Source organism: Trematomus bernacchii, unplaced genomic scaffold, assembly GCF_902827165.1.
Source record: "Trematomus bernacchii unplaced genomic scaffold, fTreBer1.1, whole genome shotgun sequence".
Lineage (NCBI taxonomy): Eukaryota > Metazoa > Chordata > Actinopteri > Perciformes > Nototheniidae > Trematomus > Trematomus bernacchii.
The window spans coordinates 3,512,282-3,532,199 of NW_022987851.1; the positions used below are offsets into that span (position 1 = coordinate 3,512,282).

A 19,918-nucleotide genomic window follows, 5' to 3' on the forward strand; every position below is an offset into this window, starting at 1 on the left:
AGTGATTATAAGAACACACCAATCATTATTTACAAATGTACATCCATTATTTTCCCACTGTAAACACTCCAGTGAAAATAAGTGTTTCTCTCCATCTTTCAGTCCTAAAAGAAACAGAATCTTCAGATTTTAGTTTGAGCTTCACATTTTGCAAACCGCCACCTCCTGTGGGAGTAAAATAGCATCAAGTTGATTAGAAACGGGTCACATGTGCGATTTTCCAATTTTGTGGAATTTTTAGGAAACCTCTCGTTTCCCTTGGAGCTCCAAAATAATGTGTTAGTCCAAAAACATGCTTGGTTAGTTATTGTTTTAAATCATGCAGTTACACTGATCACATGCAGACATACTTCACACTCACACTGTCTGGTTGTCAAGTTTGGTCAGGTACACCCCAGAGTCAGTCATTTGACAGTGCTTTTCTCAAGTAACACTGTCAGTCAGGGTCAAAGGTAATTTGGTCTCAGTCTTTTTGGCCATGTGTCATGCTCTGCAGAGACTTTGATATTTCTCTTATATATGGAGCATCATTTATTAATTCACGATTACAACTATCATTTTCAAGATATCTCTAACTTTTCATTGGGACAGCTGTTTCCCACATTTCCTGAAATTTGTTAGCCACAAATTTCACTTCCTTATTGTACGACTACTGCAGTTTATTAACACCTAAATGTCTAATAGATCTATTTCAGAAACTTGTGCATATAATTATTTTCTTGAGTCAAAACATGACATCATAGGATCTATGAAGCTCTGCCATGTATTTCACAATTCATTATATTAATTTATCTTCAATTCTGGTCCACTTAACGAACAATGTTAACCTCTTTAACAGTATGTGGAACCTTGGGTGTCTGGACATGTAACAATTACTCCTTCCTTTATCAAGGATTTAAAAACAGAAGTAATTTCATCAATGGTTTGTAGTTGAATTTAGGAATTATCACTATGGCAGATATTTATCTAATAAATAACATCTTATTTTTAATATAAGATAATGAGATCACATTTTTTCCCAATTATATTGCTTTTTTTAAATTAAATTTGCTGTTTTTATTTTATTTTTTTATAATTAAACTCTACATTTTGGACTACAAACAACAGTTATTTCTCCATAATAAGTTCTCATGTGGTAATATACTACAATGGTGAAATCAATAACCTAGATTGAGATACTATATTTGGCTTGGTACTAGCTTTAGCTTTTTAACGTTTAGACTTGGTTCTCTTTGGTAGGTGCGCAGACTCAGATAGAGTCTCTTGGCAACACGACCTTCCAATCAGCATTCGGCCGGCCTGTGGAAGTCCCTCCCTACTCTGGCACCATCATAGGTAATTTGTTTTCTCTAACGTTTCTACAGAAAAAGTGGAATCTTCATAAGGCTGCTTCCTAGCTATGTGTGGGAGCGGAGCTCACCCAAAGCTCAAGGCCGGAGTGATGTCCTGTTTATGAATAACTCTTTGCATTCTTCCAGTGTCTACACCTGACCTTGCTACTCTGTATTGCAGGCTAAAGACGTCTATTTATTCCAAAGTCACAGCCACATAAAATGAGCACAATAAGCTTATAATGTAATAATAAGAATCAGTCTTTCTAATGTTATATACACAAAATGATTGCAATGTTATGGTAAATTGTTCCTGCGATGCAAGAACAATTTCAGACTTGATCTGACAATAAAGTATTATCTATCTTATTGTAAACCAGCCATGGCAGAGGGGCTCCTCAGGGCCCCCACAACAGTAAAAAGTGCTATCTATATGTTGTCTTCAATACTCAAACAGCCTGTTGTAGTCAGGCAAGTTGTTGCTCAACAGTTTTAAAAGTGCATGGTCATCATGCCTGTATCAGACAATGGCTCCTTTATTCCCACCTTCCACTGTTTTTCACCTTCTTACTGAAACTGTTGTTGATTTTTTGAAATTATTTGGAAGAGGGGAGTACTGGACTGTGTGATTCAACTTTTGGGAAGTGGAACTCTTCAGGGAATAGGGAGGAGGCTGCTGAGCTCCAACGGATTTGGGGGGGAGTGACTCCAGAGGGGGGGGTGGCGTTGGTTTGGAGTTATTAAAGCCAACCACCGCCTCCACCCCCCCTTCGTTTGAGCAACTTGCCCTGCACATCACTGTCCGCTCTCTCTGCATACGGCCTGCAGTCAGTTGGTCTGGAAGTTCGTGCTCCTCCGGTGCACTCTGCTCAACTTGCCCCGCTGCAAAGCTCTGTCTCCGGTGTGCAGACATGGCACCGCCACCTGTGCTGCTAATGCTCGCGGTCGTCATCGCATCAGCGCTCGTGCAAACTGCGACATCGGCCACTCTCGATGGAACGTGAGTACAATGTTTTTTTCCCCAAAACTGTCGGAACTCGTGTTATTGTTTGCAAAAGTTTGCTACGTGCGTCCCGTCACGCAGTGTTTGACGGTTGAGATGAAGTTGGCTAAAAGTTCAATTCAATGTGGTGAATGTTTGGCATCACTAAAGGACTTAAAATCCAGTATCGTGTCATGGAGAGGCAACAAGTATTGTAGTTGGCCTCAGGATACTGTTATGCAATCTATAGTGGTGTGTGTTTGTGTGTGTGTATGTCTCAGAGAGTACCCCCCCATCTCCTAGCAATAACCACCATTTGAATTTTAAGCTGCCAACAAGTGGTGGTAATGTAACTAAATTCAATTACTGTACCAATTTTGAGTTAATGTACTTGAGCATATTCATTTAATGCTACTTTGTACTTACTCCACTACAATTCAGAAGGAAATCGTGTACTGTATTTCTACTCCACTACATGTAGGCTATTTATCTTAGGGTACTCTGCATATTTAGATTAATGATAAATTCACAATCTACCCTGCAGGTACAAAGTAGCACGATATTGGAAAAAACTGACATTGCGATTTCCCCCCCCACTGCGATATATATTGCGATATGAAAACATACAGGAATTGAAGAAAAGAAAAAAAAAAATCCTGCAAACCATCCTTTCTTGAACTTTAATGCTATACAATTGGTATTTTTTTAACTATACTTAACCGGATGAAGGATTTTAGTCACGGACGTCTGGATCTTAAGTTATCAGAGCAACAAGCTGAGCTAGCTCGGTTAACAGAGCCTGCATGTCACTCACTCAAGTACCCCTGACATGAGAGCCGCGCAAGTTTTCCTTTTGTAGCAAGCAGCAAAATAATTGTAACATGACGTGTTTGAGTTAATTTGCCTACTTAATATCGCAAGTCCTAAAAATAAATAAATACATAAATAAATAAAAAATAAAAATCGCACGTCCTGCGATGTGAATATCGCGCATGCGCATATCGCGATTATCGTCACGACACGATATATCGTGCAGCCCTAGTACAAAGTAATTAAAATGTGTTCAACCTTTACCAGCTTTGATAACACTTTAATGCAGCAATACTCATCAAAACATTATATTATTCTAAAATGGGCCAATTTTCATAATGAGTACTTGTACTTTTGGTACTTTAAGTATATTTTAAGGCCAATACTCTTACTTGAGTAACATTTTGTTTGCAGGACTGTTACTTGTAACAGAGTAATCCGACACTCTGGTACTTTTACTTACAAGATCGGAGTACTTTTTCCACCTCTGGCTGGCCATATCTGCTAAGTTACTGAACAATGATAAAGTATTTGGTTAATCTACTAAATCAAGTGATGACCATCAGTTTAAAGGAAACACTTTATGCTGTTTTAGCCTTAAAGCCAAACATGTCTTGTTTTTTTCCTAAATCAAGATAGGCCTACTAGCTCTTATTTCCACAGACACACTCTGCATATTGATCGAGTTCTGACCTTTGTTTCGCAGCCGTCTGTGTTATCTGCTCTGTGCTCATCTTGACTCGCATGCCTTTCATAGTTTAGTATCAGAGTCAAATGACTTTTCCTCATCATGCAACTTTTGCTCAGGCTGAGATGACATCAATATTCTCAGCAGCACCACCCAAAACTCAATTAAATGTGTCCTTTATTTCTCATTGGCGGCAGTGCAGGCCCCTGTATGCCAACCAGCCTCAAACACAGCATATTCAGCAAGAGTTTTGTTTGGGCGTGTCATTTCATGCAATTTACAATAACACCACATTTCAAACACCAATTTTGCTTAAGTATTTTTCAGTGGTGAAAGAGGAACTCAATTCCAGAATTACAACTAAAGGTCCAGTACAGATTCTAATCAAAATGTACTTAAAGTGCCACTGATTATGTTGTATTGTATCTGTGTAGTGTAAACAAGTTTTACTATATACTGCTAAATCCACTGACATACTTTAAAACACTGGTCTTTTTCGCATTTTTACCTAGGAAACATTTTTGAGGAAAAAACTGAACTGATTTTATTATATAAAATATATTAAAGACTTAATGAGATTTAAAAATCAATTTCAAAAGACTCCTCTCCAGTACAGTTAGCAGCACAAATGACAAGGTTGCAACCTAAAAGACAATATAAGAATTTAGCATAAAATCAAAGAGCAATTTAAAGGCCAACAAGAAATCAAAATACATTCAAAGCATGTTATTATTTTAGAATCACTTTTAAATGCGTCCAAATAGACCAGGTCCTGAAGGTTCAGAGGATTTTGCAACAGATTCTGAACTGCAGAAGCAGCATACTTGGATGGCATTTTTCCAGTTCGATATGGACTTTATGGAAAGCTAGTAGGAATAAGTCCTAAGAGCAAAACAACTGTCGTTTTTATTGCAGGGTAGTTCTAAAGGTAAACATCCTTATAAAGTACAAAATGCCATAAGTTAAGTCTGCCAGTATACAAAGCTTCTGGCTCCATCTTTCTGGCTAAATTAGCGCACAAAATGCATGGCAGTAGTAGTTGGGAGAAAAAAGACTCCTGGACAACTGCAATATTAATGCTACTGTCAGAATGTAGAAGTCAACGAGGCTATCAATTTAGTAAGCTAGCTAGCGGGTATATAATGCATAAAATGACAAAAGAAAAATATATAAAATAAAAACATTTTGCAACTAATATTACAAAAATAAAACCCAAACTCGCTCTTTGATCGATGTCAGCTGCTGACACGTACCACTTATCAGAATCAGAATACCTTTATTAGTCGCACAGAGGGGACATTTACGTAGTTACAGCAGAAAAAAGAGCCACAGACAGCTTTATGTTACAGTACATGCATTAAAAAGTACTAAGTTATGATATAATAAAAAATATAATAAAAATAAAAAAGTTACATAATTTTCAAAATACACATCCTGTAACAATTCTTACATTACATTGCATTTAGCTGACGCTTTTATCCAAAGCGACTTACAATAAGTGCATTCGACCAAGAAGATACACACTTGAAGAAAACAGAATCATACAAGTACATCAGGTTTCATAGAGCCAAAACATTTCAAGTGCTACTTAACTAGCTTTAGATAAGCCAGTCCTTTGTTAGTATATAAGTGCTTTGTTAGTAATTGTATTGCTCGAAGTGGAGTCGAAAGAGATGAGTTTTTAGTCTGCGCCGGAAGATGTGTAAGCTTTCTGCTGTCCTGATGTCAATGGGGAGCTCATTCCACCATTTTGGAGCCAGAATAGCAAACCGACATGCTTTTGCTGATGGGAACTTGGGTCCCCCTCGCAGTGCGGGTGCAGCGAGCCGTTTGGCTGATGCAGAGCGGAGTGCACGTGCTGGGGTGTATGGTTTTAGGATTTAGCAGCCAGGTATATATAGCACAGTTTTAACGGCATATATATATATTGCACATATAATAATAGAATAACCGAATATTCGCTGCTGATTACTACCGAATATCCGGAGCCTGAAAAATGGTATTCGGGACAGCCCTAGAACGCACTTAAACAGCTAAAATGGCACGTTTAATCACAGATGTACGATAATGAATACACAGCATAGGGTTTTTAAGTGTTCAGCTCCACCTCATGGCTTTAATTTATGTAACAGGTGATGTCAATAACGGCTAATTAATTCCTTCTGCTCAGCCTCAATAGGCGCATTCACACCGCAGTACTTTTCCCACAAAGGTTCATGAGAACTTGGTTCATGAGAACTCTTTAGTTCTCATGAACTAAGTACAGATCGCGTTCACACCAGAATAAGTCCCTGGGGGAGGATTAGGCAAATGAAGCCGCTGATGTCACTTCTTCTGCTTTGGGTTTACTGGCAGGCCGCAAACAACTTCACGGCGTATACTTCTACCCGAAGTCCCCAGCCGGAAGTCCCCGGAGTTGGGGACTGGCTTCAGTAGAAGCTGCTGGGACTCCCAGCAGCTTCTACTGAAGCCTTCCGAGTAAATCGCCAGAACGCCGACACCTCCTCATCTCCACCGCTCCCATGTTTTCTTTTGTGTTGCCATAAGTTAGTCTCTCTGCGTTTGTGTGCTGGGCTAATGTTAATGCTAATGCAAGGATAATAAAATGGCGGCTTCACAAAACTTTTTGGGAGTTTTACGGGGTGTGGTTTGCATTCCGCCCAGCCAATCAGACATAGGAACCTTTTTCTCCCACAAAAGTACCTGCTCTCTAGCAGGGACGGAAAAGGGGGTAAAAAGGTTCTGATTAACTCATTTTAGTTCCGGCTCTTATTGGTGTGAACGCGACATTTCGGAACTATATCGGAACTAAAGTGGGAAAAGTACTGCGGTGTGAACGCGGCTAATGGGTACTAGAAAAGATCCATGACTCCAATAGTTGATATAGGAGCATTTTTGCAATAACCAAACGCATAAGAATGAGTACTAAAAACCCTGCTTTCTGTTCTGATGTGAAGCACACCATGTCCTTTTTTTAAACTAATGTAATGTCCTCTTTCTGGCTGCAGTATCTTTGCAGTGACTGTGAGCTCCCAGGTGAGAGGAGGGAAACAGGAGACCCTGTGTGCTCACATCCACGGCCCAACGAAGCCCGTCAATTTGACCATCACCCTCGAGATGGGCCCCGACAAAACCACCATACTCGAGCAGGCTGTTGACAAGGACTTCTATCGCTGCTTAAACTTCCAGGTCTGACTCAGCATGTGTACACCCACATTTTGGCAATTTGCAAAGTGTCGTCTCAAATTTCAGTCAAAACAAATACAATTTATAACTGCTCTTAGTCATTTGCTTCTGCATGTTTAGTGCCGAAGTAGAGTATGGAAGATCGGGAGGGGAGGGAAGTTGTTGTTAGTGGTTAGATGCATTCATGAGCTTTCAAGGCACGTTCCTCTCGCCCCCCATTAAACTAATGGCACAAAAACTGGAATTATGATGTACCTAATCAGCCAGCTGGCTCCATGACTGAGGCTTTCAACACCAACAGTTCTCTATAAATTACTGCTCTGGGTTCTGTCACAACGCTGCTCACTGTTATGCAACTTATGGGCCTTGCTCCATATTGATGGAAATGACCCGCCGACCCCAATCAGCTCTGTGACAATAGCACTTAGTTTCACTTCGTTTCCCAGTGTTCGACCCTGCTTCAGGCATAGTCTGGCATTTGTCTTTCTGCAACTAACCAAAGGCTGCTCTTTACCAAAGGCACCTGCATTCTTCTGGAAAACAACCCTTACCCTCAGTCTCACGACACACACATGCATACAAGAAAATGCTCATACACATTTTGGAAGTAGTCCCTGTTATATAATCGCAGTTCCATTAGCAAGTAAAAACATATGACGACATTTCATGATTAACCATGTCGCGGTATAGGTCTGTTTTGGTCTGCAAAGGGTAAAATCACAAAGTTCCCTCCAGAGGGAGTTTGCCCCCACCCAGCGCTCCAACACAACGTACATGATAAGCTAAGGGGAGGGACATTTTCGTCATCTCTAAAAGGTTGAACAATCACAACAGAGTCGGCCAGTTAACCAATCAGAGCAGACTGGGCTCTGGTTTCAGACAGAGGGTGAAAAGAGGTGCTGCAGCACAGGCACTATGGGGAAAAATAAAGACCCTTTTTAACATTAAAGCATGTAAACATGTCACAGTAGAGGCACAAAATACAAATATGAACCTGAACATCAAGTAACATGTCCTCAGCTTTAAAGGGGCCAGATTATGCTCATTTCCAGTTTGCTCTGATTGGTAAACTGGCTGGCTTCGTTGTGATTAGCGCTAGCAAATAGAAGCACACGTGTTACAAAGTGATGTCACTTTGTCGCAGAAGTAAATAAAGGAGTCCAAAGGAGGCGTTTTAATTTAATGCAAAAACGTATGCAACACACTACAGGAAAGAGAACACTCCAAAAAGCATAATATGGGCCATGTCACATACCCTCTCTGAAAGATGTATGTTTTCTTCTTTTACAGGTCCCCACAGTGCGTCACAGAACTGTGGCATCCATTAATGTCAATATTATGGGTGAGGGTGTCTCGATGAGCAAGAAAACCAAAATCCTGATTGAGCGTCCTGCTTTCATCCACATCATCCAGACTGATAAACCCATCTACAAACCTGGACAGACAGGTTAGTATCACATGTTGTGGTACTTCAGTTTTAGGGTTTCCTGCTGTGTGGTAAAATGACTGCTCTGCTGCAGTCGTGCGGTTCATACAGCCCACATTCTCCCCTCTGCAATGCTTACCGATTCAGCTGCACTTGCACAATTTTGGACTACATAATGCTGAGCCACTACTTGACAACTTTAGGAATTATAACTATATTCAACACACAGAAAGATGGTGGTTGAGTTCTTGGTGCAGGTTTAATGCAAAAAATATCACAAAAAAAACAATCAAACGCAGTAAAACCCAACCTAACATTTTAACGTGCATTAATATAATGTGTAATGTGCTTTTTTTAATCACCACTTTATTGCTAAATTAATATTACCTTGGTATATTTGCTATAGAAAGAGAAGACAAGTGTCCTAATGTGACAAAAACACTACAATTAGGAGAAACACGCTGCACTTTAAAAAACGATGCAAATAAAAAAGAAAAATTCACCAACCTGACTAAAGTACCCGCATAAACAAAACCCTACAAACTGAAAACGCTGCAAATAAAAAAACGCTGCAAGATGCTCAAATGAAAACGAGGACGCTAAAAAGTGATGCACAGCTGGAAGAAGAGCGCTTGTTGACGTTAGTCTATTCCATAATTGTCGTCAATATATTTGTAATGACTAGGTTGGCTACGTTCCCTATAGCTTACAGCAGATTTGCAATAATATTGGAAGGAATCGTGCGATCACATTGTTAAAATAATCCAATAAAAAGGACATTTTAGGAAAGTTTCCAACAACAGCTACAGTTGGCTAAAATTATTCCCGAATGCGCTCCAGAGTGCATACATTTTAGTGTCCCTGTTTCCGTTGGGTTTTGAGCCACTTGAAGCATTTGTCTTTGCAGGGTTTCGTTTATGCTGCGCCTTCAGTAAACAATGTGCATGTTTTGTGAAGTTGGTGAAGATGTTTCCTCATTTGGATGTGTTTTGGCAAATTTGAGTCTTTATATTTTAAAACTGCAGCGGAAAATGTCCAAAAGTGTTTTGCTGGTTTTGAAGAGCGTTGGCACATGCTGGCCACCGTACAGTACATATGTAATCAAAAAGTGCTTCGGTAGTAAAAGGCATTTCACGCAATCGGGTTGTATTTAAAAACCTAAAGAAACGTTTCTATGGTGACCTCCCCTACTAGCTTAATTCAGCTTTCATCTGATTGGTTATCCGTCGAAAAGGCAGTGGTAAGAAGGTCTTTGTCATCTTTACCATAAAATCCTCTATGATTAGACCCTACCCACTCCATGGCTCTGGAGAAGCTTCAATAAAATGACTAGTTCAGTGATGTCATCAGTGTGGGGGAAAACTTCTGTGTAGCAATGCAGTGGGAGTCACCGACTCAGGAGGGAGACACGGGGTGAGCTGGAGCTTTGATGTCAAACACTGATGGTTTATTACGAGTTTTGGCCGGAGAATTCACATCACAAGTCACGAGCCAGAGGGTCTGACTTCACGGTAGAGTTGCCACGTCAATTCTGAAGAACTCTACCCCAGACCCATGTATTTAGCTAGTTCAGAGAGAATAATCAACATTGTGCATAACAACATAGAATCATAACACCTCTATCAGCTGACGCCAACAGGCAGGAACAGGGAGACAAAACACTGAGAGCACAGCAGCCAAGGTTACAGGTGCGTCTGCTCAGTCAGGACAGTATGAACTGATACACTGGGTCAAAGTTATGGACCTTGGAAAATATTTCCCCAACAGTTCCTCTCTTTTTATCAATTTTGATAATCTAAAACCTTAGTCTAATAATATTTTGGTTCAATACTTAAATCAATGGGAATCTTCAGATTTGAGTGTGGACTTACACAACATCAATTACATTAATAACAATCACATTAAGAACAACATACTGTAATAAGATTGAAACATTCAATCACAATGATTGAGACAGCCAATCATAATAGAAAAATCATCTCTCGTCAGTGTTTGGAGCATCTTTTGTCAAAAGCATAATAATGAACACAGATGCACAATAGCAAAATATTTGTTTTAAACTAATATCTTTTATCATTTAACCATTAGTTAATCTCATTTATCAAATTATAAAATCAAAACCAGCTTGCAGCTTAAAGATTTACTTCAAGGCAATCACTAGTCAAAAGCATTTTAAACTTAGGATCATAAGAGATCCAGCTAAGGCATAACAATTCACAGTGGTGATTTGATCAATCTGTAATCTGCAAAATTGCAGTGTCCTCAATTTTTAGGATTACTTTTACGTTTACTTCATTACGCTTTAGTCAAGAGTAAGGCACTTAGTCTTAGTAAAATCAATACATTCATTTTAGTCAAGTACATTGGTCAAAATCTGAAAAGTAAAAGTTAGGCAAATATTCAAAGAGTTTTGTAAAAACCTGCAAAGGAATGATTAAACATTCTTAAAACTTTAATTCATACATTTGTAAATGCTACAACTGATCTGTACCAAATTAAGTCTATCAATTATTCTTATTAGCCATACTTACCTGAAAATCTACTTATGGTACATGGAAAGGGTTCTTCTGTGTTTATCTAATGTTGAATATAGAATATCAATTTCTTTAAATTATACTTCTCTAATTTGAGGATCAAATATGCTACATAGTTGTTATATGAATTATTATAAATATTTGTTTTGGGCCAAAACTGAAATTAATCCAGTACTGTACTTGAAACATAATTTTAGGTCTGTCTGTGCATGGACAATACATTACAGAGTAGTGTTGTTAAGCCTGATTGCTGGATGATTAAGGATATTAACATTATCTGTTATAAATATTAGAAATACCTTATTATTCAATACCTTATAATCTGAAAATATTAATTAATTTATTTTGTTTAGTGTGAAAGTGTAATCTGATCTGACAAAAATATATGAATCACCACTATTTAACACATGTCTGGTCATTGGAAATATAAAAAACAATCATTAATTGTACATCTGTAAACATCTGGTCATTCAATTCAAAGTTCATCTTTGTACGAGAGCTGGGAGAACATGTCCGTCAGTCTTCCTGACTCGTTCTCCTCCTCCCTTTATGACACAGAGTGTCTGGTGTGTAAAGGCATCCTGATACTGTAGGTTAGCACTGAGGTGCTGATTGGCTCAAACTCTTCTTCATCAGAGCGCCATATTTCAACCCCCCCAATTGCTCTGCTTTTGTGTGGCTCATTCAGTGAGCACTGTAGCTGACCCCCCAGTGAGACGGAGGCTCATCTGCCTGTATTCTATCTGCTTGAGAGCAGTGCAACTGCGTATTCCAAGTGGCGCATCCAGGTGTCCCCCCCGTGATGGGAGAGGTTAGGAAGACATCAAACTGCTCCAAGAAACATGGAACCTTGTATTATAGAAGCCTCTGAAGCCCTCGCTCGTCCTGCAGGGTTGTCTGCTAGAGCCCACCGAGCAGAAAGATGAAGAGAAGAACCCCCTCTTATCAGAAAGGTGAAGAGAAGAACCCCCTCTTATCAGAAAGGTGAAGAGAAGAACCCCCTCTTATCAGAAAGATGAAGAGAAGAACCCCCTCTTATCAGAAAGGTGAAGAGAAGCATCCCATCTCGAACGACCTGGTGCTTCCTTGCACGTGGCTGGGGGTACTCTCTGCACCCGGAGAGTGTGACCCTCGCTCTCTGACCCTTGGCCTTGAGAGCTGTCCTAGTTATTGGGTTAACACCTGATAGGGATGTTTTCTGAGTGAAGACAACTCAAAGTAATGGATTAGCACATTATCATTTAATTACAAAAATAGGCCCCTCAGAATTATTTGGGAGCCTTCCTGACACATGCACATTATCATTTTGGAGGTTTGTGTTAGTCATTGAACATGCAAGAATCATATACTCATCAGTCCATAGCAGAGACATGTTATTGTAAGTTAAAGGTGAGCTAGTCCCTGTGGATATAACCCCTTCTCAATGATTCTAAATGTATATTAATTCAACATTTACCTTTTGATAAAATATTAGTTTATCAGAAATATTTTGTCTCTTCCATAAAACATAGGTTTTAGAAATAAATTACCCAATATAAAATAAATTACTCAATATAATTGACTCTTCCCTCCCTTTGTGGGGGAAACTTCTGTGTAGCAATGCAGTGGGAGTCACCGACTCAGGAAGGAGACACGGTGAGAGTTGGAGCTTTTGATGTCAAACACTGATGGGTTTATTCAGAGTATCGGCCGGAGGATTCACATCACAAATCACGAGTCAGAGGGTCTGACTTCACGGGAGAGTTGCCACGTCAATTCTGAAGAGCCTCTCGTTAGCCCTTTTAACTGGTTCACAGAGAGCAGTGTTAATTTTGGCAGCTGTTTTTGATTTAGTCTTAGTCTTAGTCTTTAGACGAAAATGGTTATTAGTTTTAGTCATTTCTATCCTTCATAGTTTTAGTCTAGTTTTAGTCGACGAAAACTCAAAACGTTTTAGTCTACTTTTAGTCGATGAAAAATTACATTTTAGTCAACTTTTAGTCAAACATTTTTCTCTCTATAAACTAATTCAGTTAGGCAAATACAGGTTTCTGACATTGTAATTAAGGTGACAGCATCAAGTGTTGAAATTCGTAAAGCAACATTTCATTCTCTTAACACTTTACTTGTGTAATATATAGGGATGGGTATCGTTAAGGTTTTCTACGGTCCTACTAGTCTTATCAATACTGCTTATCGATCCGGTACTTTAACGGCATTCTTGTATTTACTTTTTGTTATTTTTTTAAAGGAAAAAACTAACAAATTGTTAACCGAATTAATTGCTTTATTTAAATGTGAAATAAATGAAATATATATAATTATTTTTAAATATTGTACTGTAGCCTACTTGAGTAAAATGTTGAGGTACTTGTACTTTACTGGAGTATTTAAATGTTATGCTACTGTGTACTTCTACTCTACTACAGTTCATAGTTAAATGGTGTACTTCTACTCCACTACATGTATTTAATACCTTTAGTTACTTTACAGATGTGGATGAATGATGTGAAATATAATCAAGTGTTAACTCAGACTTTAGTTCCACCTGGATTAAATTCACAAGCTACCCTGCAGTATACAAAGTCCTTCAAACTAGCTGCACCTTTACCAGCTTTGAGAACACTTTCATGATCAATCATTATAAAACATATCATATATATTATTCTGAAATGGACCAATCTGCACAATGACTACTTTTACTGTCGCTACTTTAAATATATTTTGATGATCATACTTTGACTTGAGGAACTCTTCCTACACTATGGTATTTTTTTACTTAGCTACAAGATCTGAGTACTTCTCCCACCTCTGCACACCTGATGTGATAACGTTACTCGTAATTGGGGCAACAGAGCTACGAGTTAAGGAAGTCGAAAATTGTGCATTTCTCTGACTGAATATGACGCCTTTTGGCCGGCTGTTTGGACAGACTACTCTACTCGTGTCAACGCGAAAACATGGCAAACGAGCTTTGTCCACATCGAGACTTGTAGAGTGTCTCTATACTCTCTGAACGCTCCGTCCCCGGCAGATCTCTGTGTTAGAGATGGGCGAGTCCTGATTCATCCGGATCATTAACCCGGATCCTAGAAATGAGCTGGTCATGACGAGTCTCCCCTCTCCATTAACCCGAGTCCTTGAGTCCCACACTTGGTGTGACGTACAAATTAAAACTATAAATTGCGTCACTCGCTACTCTCTTTATAACATGTAAAATCACATTACAACGTACCCCAAGTCCATCTACCTACCCTTTAGCAAGTATACAGTCACAGGATAGCTGCCAGAAGTGATCGTTTGGCTCAGGGGAGGGGACGCGGATCAGTGAAACTTCCTGCAGACTCGTGGGGACTCAGAGGAGCCGACGGCTCCAACAGCAGACTCGCAGATTCGCAGATTCGCAAATCCTGACTCGCTGCAACACACAGCGGATCAGACTCGTGCGGACTCGGAGCCGTAACCGTATAGCAGCAGATCCAGAGATCCAGCAGACTCGTCGTCATGCACGAGTCCACACAGCAGACTCGGATTCGCAGATTCACAGATTCACAAATCCTGACTCGCTGCAACACACAGCGGATCAGACTCGTGCGGACTCGGAGCCGTAACCATATAGCAGCAGATCCAGAGATCCAGCAGACTCGTCCGTCATGCACGAGTCCACAGCAGACTCGGATTCGCAAATCCTGACTCACTGTGTGTGCAACACACAGCGAGTCAGGATTAGGATTAGCACAGCAGTGCGGACTCGCAGACTCAGATTTGCCAAATCGCAAAATAACCCTTTTTTTTGTGATAAACATTTTTTATTAAAGCAAAATACACTGTGTAGCGGAGGTTAATATAACGTCAGTTTAATAGATAGATAGATAGATAGTACTTTATTGATCCCAAATTGGGAAATTGTTGTTGTTACAGCAGCATAAGGCATTTTACAATAAAACAAAACTACAAAATATGCAAGAATAGAAATAAAAATAAAATAAAATATACATGTCGAAATAGAAAATATACATGCAGATATTATATATATATATATATATATATATATATATATATGCAGATATTATATATATTTATATATATATATATATATATATATATATTATATTCTATATATATATATAATATTATTCTATATCTATCTCTATCATATCTACTCTCTCTATCTCTCTCTCTCTCTCTATCTCTCTCTCTCTCATATCTATATCTCTCTCTATCTCTCTCTCTCTCTCTCTATCTCTTCTCCCCCTCTATCTCTCTCTCTCTCTCTCCTCTCTCTATATATACAAATATGTATATTCAAAATATATGGAATAATAATATGCTCGTGAAATGCAACAACTTTTCGGTTTCACCAATAGGATTTCTACGGTCTTGGTCATGCTGACTCAAATGACTCAAATGACTCGTATGATCCGGATCTCTTCAATGACTGACTCAGAAGACCCTGAGTCCGTAAAATGATCCGGATTTGCCATCTCTACTCTGTGTGCCGCTGCAGCGTGTCTGTTAGGCCCCGCCCCCCGCACACAGAGAGGAGATCGCTCTTCTGGAGTGAAGAGAGCGGAAATAATGATATTGCAAGTTAGAAATGTAAGATGCATTTTGACAGACAAGACAGGCAATTGGGGGGAAATACCCTGCATTTTGAATGTCCGATAGTCCACCATTAACACCTTAGTCCCGTCTCGTCTCGTCAACGAAAACTAAATATACATTTCGTCAAATTTTCGTTATCAAGAATCTATTTTTAGCTCGTCATCGTCTCGTCTTAGTCATGTAAAAAAGGTCGTTGACGAACATTTTTCGTCATAGTTTTCGTTGACGAAATTAACACTGACAGAGTAATCAACATCTCTGAAGGAGTAGACTAAACAGCTGGGAACACTGAGGCGCCGTTTACACGAGGAGAAAACTGCTTGTATCTGCATAGTTTCGCGTGCGTATAGCCCTATTATTTACACGAGGCCGATAGAAACTGACCCCACAAACGATAACGGGTCCCAAGGTGGATAGATTTGCAAACGAAACGCTCTGGGGGGTCAACCGAGTCCGTGTAATCACCTCTATACGAATATTTCCTGAAAAAATAGCGATAGCCCCACCTCTCCCCACCTCTCCTGCTCACTGCTGTAGCAACTATCAAAAATAGCTGTGTTAATTAAACGCACAAGGGGTTCTTGAATTAAATAATATTATAAAAGGCAAACCAGAATTGTTAACGCCCAATATACTCCTTAAACAAAATAAACAGAGTCAGATTTCATGCATTGATCCATTATATTGACAAAGGAGCGATCTCACCCGGTGTTTGTAGAGAATATCTCTCTTTCTGAGCGCGTCCTCTCCACGGAGACGTGCTTCTTGGTCGGTCGATGCAATATCCACAGATTCGGTTTCTTTCAGTTAACTTCCCCGTTGCATTTATCCATATGCTGAGGAAATGACTATATCCCGCTGAATACCAGCAATCGCCACACACTTCCTCCTGTCAGTAGCTACTGCTAGTGCTACTGCTACTGACCATGCTACAGATATTAGTGCAAAATCTACAGCTCCTCTACCACAACCATCAGCAACAAGTGGACATGGAGAATTACATGAACTACATGTTGCTAAATACACCGCGGGGTATACACAGAAGGGTAGCCATGGCAACATTGCTGCGGGGCTGCTCGGGCTGCTCTTCTTCGCTGCTTTTGGTGTATTTTGGCGGAAGTTACAGCGCTACTTACAGTCCCGGCATATGTACTACAGCGTTTCCAGCGGCCTCGTTTGAACAGACACGTTAAATGAAACGAATGCATGTGAACGGAAGACTTTTTTGAATACGCATACTGTGCATAAACGCAGACGTTCCCGTGTGAAAGAGGCCTAAATCACTTGCGTCCGACACTTATGGCCTCAAACATTTCACACCTTAGAGTCCACAAACACCGATAAAGTGCCTCAGCGTTCTCACAACAATTACCATTCGTGCCAGACAAGTTGACCGGTCACAAACTGGTAACAACAACACATATGACACCAATGCCTTTCCTTAAAGGAGATAACAGACGTCAGAGTAGATCATAAACGCCACAGAGCAAAAGGTTAGATATCTAGAATAATTATTCCTTAACAATCAGGGTTATTTTGTCTTGTGTTTGGGGATTTTTCGTGAAAAGCCAGTATTACATATACTGTAGGGGTTTTCCAGGCACCAGGGGTTTCACTAAAGACATTCTATAGAGTAGCATTACAAAATATACAGTATCCAGTGTTTTGGACCTTTTGTCCCTTACTACTTCAGAGATTCTGCTGATCTAATTTTGACTGATTTAATTTTTTTAATAATTCCCCTAACTTGACAAAGAGGCAGATATTAATTGCTGCAGTGCCTTTTTTAAACATTGTTTCTCATAAACACTAGACTGGCTGAATAGCACTTCACCGTCTACAGTGTAACGCAATAGGAAAACTTCAGAAATATGCTTTTTAACATACTGTAGCTTCACACAGTCCGCTATCACTAGAAACTTAGCAAACTTTGTCTAAGTTAGGCCTTTAAGAATAGTGCCTTTGTACCATGCAAGTTATCCATCAGATGTCCCTCCTCCCACTGGCTGTACTGTAGGGTTTTATTTAATTGATTCTCTGTTTCCCTTACCGATGTTATGTATTGCTGTTTGTGTTTTATGTTCAGAGAAAACATTAATGCTATTTATTTTATTTTGTTCCTGCTTTTTATTTACAGTCCAATTCCGAATCGTCTCGATGGATTCCAATTTCATTCCTGTAGCCCGACTGGTATGTATATTTATTTGTTATCGCCTTTCAAAATGATTCTATGTTGCGTGATATATTTAGTTATTCCAACCAGGGAACTTTGCAATCTGGTGTGATTTCTTCCAAGCAGTCAGTGAATCTGAGGAGCGAGGTCTATTTTGGTTCAGGAGAGTGGGAGGTGAAAGGAGGGCTGTTTGTTGATTTAGAAGACAGCGTGGGCGTGAATCGCCGTGTGGAGTAGTGTGATAAATATGCCGTCAGAGTTCATTTGGCACACACTGCATCTGACCCAAACATCTGAATCAATACAGGCTCGCGGCATTTTCCGTTTGTGTTGAGAGGATAAAAACAAAACTGTGTGTTGCCAAAGTGAAATACATTCAAATGGTCATATCATGCCGGTAGAAAGCTAAAAGTAGTCAATTTAGCTGTGATATTGTGAACCATTTAAAATGCTCCTATAGTAAACAATAAGGCTGTCATAAGGAAGTCTACTAAAAAATATTTGTATCCTATTTTTAATATATTATAGGGGCCATATTATGCTAATTTTCAGGTTGATATTAGTATTTTGTGTCTCTACTGTGACATGTCTCCATGCTTTAATGTTCAAAAAGGTCTTTTATTCTTCTCATACTGCCTGTGCTGCAGCCCCTCTTTTCACCCTCTGTCTGAAACCAGAGCCCGGTCTGCTCTGATTGGTTAGCTGGCCAGCTCTGTTGTGATTGGTCGACCGCTTAGAGCCCATCAAGTACAACGAGTAGGAACGCTAGCCAATACATAGTGATGTCACTATTTTCTGAAAGTAAACAAAGGGCTCTAATGTAGGGCGGGGGCGGGGGGGGGGGGGAGAAAAACTCCCCCTGGAGAGAACACATGGAATGTATACCAGTTAAATACACAAAATGCCTAACACACTACAGGAAATAGCATAACATAGCCTCTTAAAAATATTTAATACAAAATGCCAGGTAAAGTGATTCCGATGTGTTTTAGTGCCGTTTGAGAGGATTTTTCTGATTAATAGGATAATATAATTTTGCACTTTTGTGTCCGTTCAACCAGGTAAATCTTGCCCATTACCCAGTACTCCTCCTGTTTGTGGATTGTAAATGTTTGCTATTGAAGCAGCTAATGATTTATATTCTGTGAATTTGCTTTACAGTTGTATTCTTCTTGCATAATATTGTACAAATTATACATGCAACTGAAAATGTTCTTTTCTTTTTCAGTACAAAGTGGTGGAGCTCCAGGTAAGACTGACAAAAAGTTATAGTATGAGTAAATGGCTCTGATTACTGTACAAGACCCTTATACACATTGCCTGCTAATTATATAATTCGATGCTAATGGAGTACATAAATGCAGTGTTTTATTTTGAGACTGTTTTATTATTGGCCTATTGGCTATTTTAAAATTGTTTTGGGCTTTCCATTTGATTATGGCGACTCCTAGTTGTAGTGCCAAACATACAATCCAATCACCAAACATTGACATGAACCGAAGGTATTACACTTACTTTCACAAGTATTATATTGTCTTTATACAAACTGCCATCTGAATAATTTAAAAGATGTAACAATTACAGGAAAAAAATCCCTAAGGTTTTTGTTGCCTTATTATGAAGGATAGAAAAACATCCTTGTGAGCATAGACACCATGAGCCACCATCAGTCCACAGTAAATGTTTGGGTCTAAACTCAACCTGAAAATGTGCCTCTGCCTTCATGTAGGATCCCAATTCAAATCGCATTGCTCAGTGGTTGGATAGGAACCTTGTTAGCGGTATCCTTGATATTTCCCACCCCATGATTCCTGAGGCGGTTCAGGGAAGCTACGTGATCACTGCCACAACGGACCAAGGAGAGCAAATATCCCACAGCTTCGACATCAAGGAATACGGTCTGCTGCAGTTATTTGCTGAATATTACCAAAATGATTGATATGTTTGATCTATGTACCTTTTCAGCAGTTCGATTTTTAAATAATTTTCCTCTCCTTCAGTTTTGCCCAAATATGAGGTAACGGTTGAACTACCCAATGTGATCTCCATCCTGGACCGGGAGGCAACGCTAAAGATTTGTGGAAAGTGAGTGTCCCACATAAAAGACCGACAGTGGTTAGCAATGGCAATGAAGTTTAGCATCGTGGCTATTTTATGAAAACAAATTCAAAAATGTAATTCTCCTCAATTTTGGTATAACGAAA

At 39.5% G+C, this 19,918-nt stretch overlaps 1 protein-coding gene across 5 annotated transcripts in view; it reads left to right on the forward strand.

Annotated features, from left to right (window-relative positions):
* Positions 1-2,076: 2,076 nt before the first annotated feature.
* Positions 2,077-19,918, forward strand: part of LOC117468878 (alpha-2-macroglobulin) — a 46,905-nt gene continuing 29,063 nt past the window's right edge. For 4 of the 5 annotated variants that reach the window (XM_034113237.1, XM_034113239.1, XM_034113240.1 and 1 more), the window contains exons 1-7: positions 2,243-2,331; positions 6,820-7,000; positions 8,288-8,444; positions 17,679-17,731; positions 18,943-18,963; positions 19,444-19,612; positions 19,715-19,799. In XM_034113237.1, coding sequence (XP_033969128.1) covers positions 2,243-2,331; positions 6,820-7,000; positions 8,288-8,444; positions 17,679-17,731; positions 18,943-18,963; positions 19,444-19,612; positions 19,715-19,799 — 755 coding nt within the window. Of the gene's footprint in view, positions 2,332-6,819; positions 7,001-8,287; positions 8,445-17,678; positions 17,732-18,942; positions 18,964-19,443; positions 19,613-19,714; positions 19,800-19,918 lie in introns of all 5 variants that reach the window. The other variant, XM_034113236.1, reaches the window with a different exon arrangement.